The sequence below is a fragment of the Symphalangus syndactylus genome, chromosome 13 (genome assembly GCF_028878055.3).
Source record: "Symphalangus syndactylus isolate Jambi chromosome 13, NHGRI_mSymSyn1-v2.1_pri, whole genome shotgun sequence".
Classification (NCBI taxonomy): Eukaryota; Metazoa; Chordata; class Mammalia; order Primates; family Hylobatidae; genus Symphalangus; species Symphalangus syndactylus.
In genome coordinates this window covers 56,169,467-56,177,292 of record NC_072435.2, presented here as the reverse complement: position 1 = coordinate 56,177,292, position 7,826 = coordinate 56,169,467, and the positions used below count along the sequence as shown (strand labels likewise).

The window sequence follows — 7,826 nt, the reverse complement described above, 5'->3', positions numbered from 1 at the left end:
TGGGGACTGTTGTGGGGTGGGGGGAGGGGGGAGGGACAGCATTAGGAGATATACCTAATGCTAAATGACGAGTTAATGGGTGCAGCAAACCAACATGGCACATGGATACATATGTAACAAACCTGCACATTGTGCACATGTACCCTAAAACCTAAAGTATAATAAAAAACAAACAAAAAAACTGTTGAATAAAAATATTAATTTAAAAAAAAAAAGTTTTTGGTAGGAAGGGGAAAAATTCAAAACAGATCTGGCCACTTGGCTATGATACTAAAACAACTTATCCAAATGTTTTATTTTGCATAACAAGTTTATTTTTTTAAAGGCATATAGACAATAAACAAAGTAAATAATCAGATCTTAACTTCTGTCCTAGAATTGTTCCTTTAAGTTCTAGTCTGTGAGCACTTGTAGTTCAATAATCGTCATCTTCATCAGAGTCCATTACTTTTCTTCTGTTGAACTGGGAGGAAAATTGAGTGTCAGAACATTTCTAATAAAGCGTAACTCAAATTTTCCGAGAAAAGATTTCTACCAATTTTAGTAGAACAGTAGTTGTGTCTTTAAAGCAACTTACCATGAACTAAAAGGGTGGGAATGGAGTCAAGAGCCTATAAAAATTAGAACCCTCCCCCAATAGATTCAGACTTTCTCCCCAAACTTTCACGTGTTTGACAAAAGGAAAGTGTCTCTGGGCTGAAAAATATGTGTGGTAGATGTATATTCAACATTAATCTTTAAAGTATCCATCTTTTCATTTGCCACGAGCATCTGGGGACACTTACTTTCACTGTTGTCGTCTTTTCTGTTTGTTGGCTTACTTTTTTAAGGATTTCTATTAAACCTTGTTCTGATACCTAGGTGAACCAGAAAAGATAAAAGAAAAACAGTACTTTTTTAAACAAAGAATTTACCTCTGCAGATGGAATCACTTTGTACTCTTTTTGAGGTGTGGGAAAAGAGCTCAGGAGGGAACGAGTGGTGAGGCAGGAGGTTGAAACTATTGGTTATAACTATTGGTTTAAGCTCCAAATAAAATTTGCTCTGCTATTCTTCATTTGAGAAGGAGGGGGAAGTATCCATAAAATTGCGTCCTCAGGAAAACTGAAAGCTAACATATTTAAGAACACCTTTATCATCACTAGCTGAGTGTGACAATCACATATACCACTGTTTGGTTTCAGGAATACAGACACACCACTTCTGCCCGAGAAGCTTAAACATCCCCTTGAAGGAGGTTAAGTCACACTCGGAAAAGATCAACCCAACCAGCTCTCTCCCACACAAGCAGTTCTCAGTGTGAGGGGTTTAGGGGACATGACCAATTCGGGTAGGCTGTGGTGGCGGTAGAGGGCTTCTCAGGGCAGGTGGGGTTTGTCTTGATCTCAAAGGTCAGGTTTGCCAGAACATACCCCTCATGGCATTGCAGCAACACAGAGAACATAAGCAAGGCATCTTAGCACCTTCTCATCTGCAAAACACACCTTCTACTTACACTGGTAGTATTTTAATTGGTGTTACTGACAAACCTTGTTTCCAGTGCAGGGGTAATTGAAGCTAGCTGACCCTAACAGTCATTGGGTCACAGACACCAACAAGGTTCCAGAGCAACGCCAGGAAAGGAGCGAAGCAGAGGAATTCAGGAAAGGCAATTTATTCTCTTTTACAGTAGGTATGACTATTCTCTCCAATAATTTCTTCTAAGAGTCAGCAAGAATTCTGTAATCTAGTGAAGATGCAGCTGACCTTTTGAAGCCATGTTTTGATAAAGCAGGTAACAGTAAAGTTCCTCAAGGCCGTCTAAGCTTACCTTCTCACTTAGTTGTCCGTATCTTGCCATCTGTATAAGGTAATTCTCTACTGCTTTAGTTTTTTCAGGCTTTACAAGTGCTAAGTTACTTACTAAAAAGAAAAAATACATATGCAAAAAAGCCATTAAAATCAAATGCACTTACGTTATACCTTAAAACTACGCATTGACCTTTCCAAAGCACTTCACAAGCTTGTCTCTCAACCAGTGTAGGGCAAGACAGTATTGTTACTCCTCTTAAAAATGAGAAAACTGAAGTTCAGCCATGCCAATCTCCACATGGGCACGTGGTGGTAGTGGCCCAGCCAAGATTAAAGTTTGGTTCTCAGATTCTAAGCACCATGCTTCCTGTTTCTTAAAATATATGACTGCCCTCTGGAAAGCGGTTTATTACACATAATGGTGGTGATCCACCTGTGGCTGCCTTTTCTACACTCAAACTGGGCTTCCAGTTAAAATACAGAAAATACCAGTTCATTCTGATTGGCTCATTTTTTCTTTCTACAGGTTTTGGTTTTTATGATTAACAACTCTGAACATACACTAAAACTGACAACACATACAAAAGCCCCTAAGTCCCCATCACCCATGCCAACTACCAGCAACATTTTGCGATTGGCCCTTTGAGTTGTTTCCTATAAATCTTACCTAATACGCACCTGGAGAACATCTTGGTAAGAGAAGTGACCTGGCACTTTTACTAGAGATTAAAGTACAGTTCTCTAGGTTTATAAACTTCATACTTCTAACACATCTCAAGTGTTTTCAGCCTAAGCAAATATTTCATCTAGTGATAGCAATACTGCTATCTAATCACCCCATTCAACTAACTCAAGCTAACTTTATGGAAATGAAATCAAAGATGCTTACACCTGGCCCGGGCCGACTGATCCAGAACTTGGGCTAAGATACTGTTTCTCATTTCTGCTTCCCTACAACAAAAGCATAGGTCAAACACAATTAAAACAGAGCTGTCGGCATTCCCATGTAACATACGAAAAAGAACCCATCCAGTATGTGTCTCCACATGGGGCCTGCGGTATACACACTGCGTTATGGTAGTTGCTGTACACAAGGCTGCAGCTACATTCAAGTAGAATCCCCTTTTGCCCTCAAAGAACCAGCTTTATATTACACGGGTGAGAACCTACCAGGCTGGAAGGTGAGCTTTACAGTTTCACCAGAGCGGAGCCTCAGTTCAAACACCATCACCAACATTTCTTAAGTACCTATTGCGTGACAGGTGCTAGAAATTTATAGTGGGATTTCAGGCAATTAGAAGGACCACGTGACTAATCTATATCATTTTCTTAGAGATAAAGCTGAGATCCAGGAGGCTATGCTGAAGAGACATAGGTAACTGTGGCCAAGCTACAGTCAGATTCCATGTTTTAAGACTCTCAGTTCTATTTTTCCGGGTGGGGAAAGGGAATGAAATTATTAACTTTGCAACTATCCTCACTTGTTCCTACCTACCCAAATAGAAAGTAGTTCATGTTCACAGGACAGTGGTCTCAGGGACTTATAAGTTTCTTTTTTCTTTCAAATGAAATCCTTTAAGAAATCTAAAAACAAATGAGCACAGATGCTTTGGCTCAACTGAGAGGGAGAGCTGGGACTGGCTGTGCCCACTATCCACTCCCAGCTCAGAGACCCTTGGGTTCATGGAATGTGGCTTAAAGCTCATTTCCACAGGCCACTTCTTTATAGTTTGAGTACTGCAGCCCTGCCACAAACTTTAAGAGATGGGGTCTAGGCCGGGCACAGTGGCTCACGCCTGTAATCTCAGCACTTTGGGAGGCCGAGGTGGGTGATCACTTGAGGTCAGGAGTTTGAGACCAGCCTGGCCAACATGGGGAAACCCCATCTCTACTAAAAATACAAAAATTAGTCGGGCATGGTGGCGGGTGCCTGTAATCCCAGCTACTTGGGAGGCAGAGGCAGGAGAATCGCTTGAAGCTCGGAGGCAGAGGTTACAGTGAGCCAAGAATGTGCCACTGCACTCCAGCCTGGGTGACAGAGCGAGACTCCATCTCAAAAAAAAAAAAAAAAAAAGATGGGGTCTCACTCTGTTGTTCATGCTGGAGTACAGTGGTGCAATCACAGCTCACTGCAGGTATGATCAGCTCAAGCTCCTGTGCTCAAGTGATTCTTCCACCTCGGTCTCCTGAGTAGCTGGGTCTACAGGCTTCAGCCACACCTGGCCTGCCACAAACTATCATATCACACAACCCTAAGATGCCATCAATTTTAAGATACACCATAGTTTTACGTATCTCTAAAAATGAAAAACCCTAAAAATGAGAGGTCTCATAGAGATTTCCATTCAAAACTGGGGTATCTTGGGAGGCCAAGGTGGGAGGATCACTCGAAGCCAGGAGTTTGAGACCAGCCTGGGTGATATAGCGAGGCTATAAAAAAAAAAAAAAAAAAAAAAAAAAAAGTTTAAAAAAATTAGCCAGGCATGGTGGTGCACGCCTGTAGTCTCAGCTCCTCAGGAGGCTGAGGTGGGAGGATCACTTGAGCCCAGCAGGAGTTTGAGGCTGCAGTGAGTTCTGATCCCACCACTGGGGTATCAAAGAGCAACATTCTCAGTACAAAGTAAAGAAGAAATAAATCTGCCATGCAGTAAGGGGCAGTACAAAAGCTTGCATACACCTGGCCCTGACGTAAAGAAGAAAAAAGTTCAGTCTTACAGGGTTGCTGTGTGAATTCACACTACTAGGCAGGAGGCAGGGGAAAACCTCAAGCAGAGAATTTAACTTTCAGTGGTCTCAGAAATGTACTCAAGTGATGGCAGAGTCAAAAGTAAATCCCCTCTGGAAGAATCTGGGGCAAGAGCAATCTGTTATAAAAGGCATCCTGATTTCAGATGTGTGACAATAAGATGTACACAGCAGAATCAATGAAATTCGCATCGTTTTACTTCCTATCACTACTCCAGATGCTTCTTACCATCTGTCTTCTCCCAAACCCTCCCTGCCTTCCTATTTCTGTAGACCCAGCACAGTGCCTGACCCAGAGCAGGTGCTCTATAAATATTTGCTGGAGAGGAGGAGTAAGGTGAGGAAGGGGAAATACAGAATTGTCCAGTAGCTAAAGGGTTTCAGTTTTGCAAGATGAAAACATTCTAGAGTGTGAACACTACTGAAGAGCACACTTAAAAATGATTGTGGTGAAATTTTATTTAACCACAATTTTAAAAAAATGATAGCATGATAGGGTAATCACATACTCATTCAATAAACCTGCCACCGAATCAATTACCTGCATCTGTCTCAGGTGCTCTGCGCTGTGCTGGGATAAAACAGTCAGAATAGCTTAACAGTTAACACTTACTGAGCACTTACTAAGTGAGGCACCGGACTCATGTCACCCCCACATCCGAGGAAACTGCCACAGCTGCCTATTATTAGGCTCATTTTTAAGGTACTCACATTTTAGCAGAGAAACATCAACCAGTAATTGCAATACAAGGTCTGATGTGGAGCTGCACACGTGTTTATTTAACAATAATGAAGATACCCTGCAGATGATTTTGGCCGAATCACCATTCCAGCAAAACACACACCTGCTTAAAATAACTACAGCAAAAGAAATCCATTTGGTGAAACCACCCTTCAAAAAGTTCACGTTTCCAGCCCATACCTGTGCTTTGCTTCCTGTTGGGCCGCATCGCCAGGATCCTGGAAAAAAAAATTAAATTTAATAGAGAAATTTCACGGGGGGGGGGGAGGAGACAAAAAGGAACGGTTCTGTTGTTTCCTATACATAACAGTCTCTTGCAGTGGCAGAAACAACTCCCCAAATAAGAAACTGGGCCTCACAGAAATCAATGAACTAGTTCCCACTTACAACGTTTTGATGAGCGTCTCAACCTCACAGAACGCTTTGGAATACAGAGCACCCTGGGGAGGGGAATTCCTGTATTACGAAACCGTGTTTTACATATAGGAATAATTTATGGAAAATAAAACGGGCCTCGGTATTAGAGACAACAATAACTCAAAGACTGCGCCCTCCGTCCCTAAGGTCCCGGTCCCTTGTCCCTTATCAGAAACGCCTCTCCGGGCGTCTGATCCATCCAAGCTTCCCGGGCCGCCCCTCCCTGTCATCCCGGCGAGGCGAGCGTTCCTCCGACCCTGCCGCGCTCTCAGCACCCGGAACACAGCGAACCCTCAATACCTGTCGGCTACACTTGAGTCATAACAACTGAATTCTGGAAAACCTGAATTCGGTCCGGCTGCCGGCTCCAAAAGCTGAGACTGTGCTTGGATCCAGGCCCGCCAGGACCAGCTCCAGGCCAAGGGGACCCCACACCCCAACGCCCGGGCAGGTCCCGCACGTGGCGGCCCCCGCCGCCAGCCTCCTGGGCCCCTCGCGACTGGGAAAGCGACGAGGCCACCTCGGAGCCAGCCACGAGGCCGCCAGGGCAGCGCCGGGGACCAGGACCCCGGGGAGGCGCCCAGAGCCTCCGCCCCGGGGCGCGCCCTCCACTCCGGGCGAGGGCGGCGCTCCGCGGGGGCCAGGCCTGGCGGGGGCTGGTGCGCTCACCCCGTGTTTGGCCTGCAGCTCGGCTAGCCTCTGTCTCCTCAGCGCCTCAAGCTCCTCGTCCGCCATGGCGCGGCCTCAGCGGTGGAGCAGCCGCGGTCACTCTCACAGCCCCTCGACGCGAGCGCGGCCTTGCCCACTGCGCAGGCGCCCGCGGGGGCCCAGGCGTCACCAATCCAGCCCGGAGCCACGCCCCGCACCGCTACCAGGGCGCCAGGAGAGGCCCGATTCCCCGATTTCAGGCGGTCGAGCTTGAGCGCACGGCGGGGCGGGGCCTGGGGCGGGGCCTCTGGGATCCACCTCCCACCCGTGATCGGCGCCTCTGCGTGCGGGGACTTGGGCTGCACTGGGGCGGGGTTGCGCTTTGGAAAGGTTAAAACCTAAAAGTGTGGCATCAACAAGTATAATAATTATGGGTACAATGTGCTGGTGGCCTAGAGGGCTAAGCGCATATTATCTCTATTTATAGATGAGGAACCAGGGGCGCAGGAAGGCTGAGTGGGGTGATGGAAATGTCCTAAAGCTGTATCGTGGCAGTGGCTGCCCGGCTCCTCGGTGCACACAGATGCCGGCCGGTGGCTCGCCGCCTGTGGTCCCCGCGCTTCGGGAGGCGGCAGGGTCATTTGAGGTCAGGAGTTAGAGACCAGCCTGGGCAATATGGCAAGAGCCTATCTCTACTAAAATTTTAAAAAACTAGTTGGGCGCGGTGATGTGCACCTGTAGTTCCAGCTACTCAGGAGGCTGTGTCAGGAGGATCGCTGGAGCCCGGAAGTTCGAGGCTGCAGTGAGCCGTGATCGTGCCACTGCACTCCAGCCTGGGAGACAGAGCCAGACCCTGTCTCTAAAATAAAAAATAAAAATAAAAAATGTGCACAGACCCTCGCCATCTGCCTCCTCCACGCACAAAAGGGCTTTTCCTGGGAGGACACTGCAGTGGGCAGCTGTGGCTGGTGTAAACTCTTTGGTGGAACAAATCCCTTCTGCCTTTGACTTTGGCAGAGAGGATATTCAGCTGCCTAAACGTGTGACTCATACAGATTCTGTTTGTTTGTTTGTGTGTGTGTTATTTTTTTTCTACATTAAAAAAATACAGATGGGGTCTCGCTATGTTGCCTAGGCTGGCCTCTATCTCCTGAGCTCAAGCAATCCTTTTGCCTCAGCCTCCCAAAGTGCTAACATTACAGGCATGAGCCACCACACCTGGCCTGTGTGTTTTAATTGTGGCAAAATATACACAATACAAAATTTACCATTTTCACCATTTTCAGGTGTACTTTCCAGTGGTATGAAATACATTATTGTGCAGTTTCACTCAATCTCAGCTCACTGCAACCTCCACCTCCCGGGTTCAAGCGATTCTCCTGCCTCAGTCTCCCAAGTAGCTGGGACCACAGGCGTGCACCACTGTGCCTGGCTAATTTTGTATTTTTTAGTAGAGATGGGGTTTCACCATGTTGGTCAAGCT

The 7,826-nt window shown here is 46.3% G+C and overlaps 1 protein-coding gene across 1 annotated transcript; it reads right to left on the bottom strand.

The window, feature by feature from the left end:
• Positions 1-291: 291 nt before the first annotated feature.
• On the bottom strand, positions 292-6,626 carry PDCD5 (programmed cell death 5). The gene is made up of 6 exons (XM_055237123.2): positions 6,365-6,626; positions 5,459-5,496; positions 2,681-2,742; positions 1,811-1,902; positions 786-857; positions 292-463 (listed from the first exon to the last, which is right to left on the bottom strand). Exons 1-6 carry the CDS (start codon positions 6,428-6,430, stop codon positions 416-418), a joined length of 378 nt encoding a protein of 125 aa, XP_055093098.1. The 5' UTR covers positions 6,431-6,626; the 3' UTR covers positions 292-415.
• Between the last annotated feature and the right edge of the window lie 1,200 nt (positions 6,627-7,826).

Excerpts from the sequence above, each read along its gene's own strand:
- PDCD5 (XM_055237123.2), bottom strand. The coding sequence starts at position 6,430 with ATGGCGGACGAGGAGCTTGAGGCGCTGAGGAGACAGAGGCTAGCCGAG. Across the intron at positions 1,903-2,680 it reads TCAGTCGGCCCGGGCCAGGT|TAAGTAACTTAGCACTTGTA; the intron begins GTAAGCATCTTT and ends TTTTCTTTTTAG. Across the intron at positions 858-1,810 it reads ACGGACAACTAAGTGAGAAG|GTATCAGAACAAGGTTTAAT; the intron begins GTAAGCTTAGAC and ends TGGTTCACCTAG.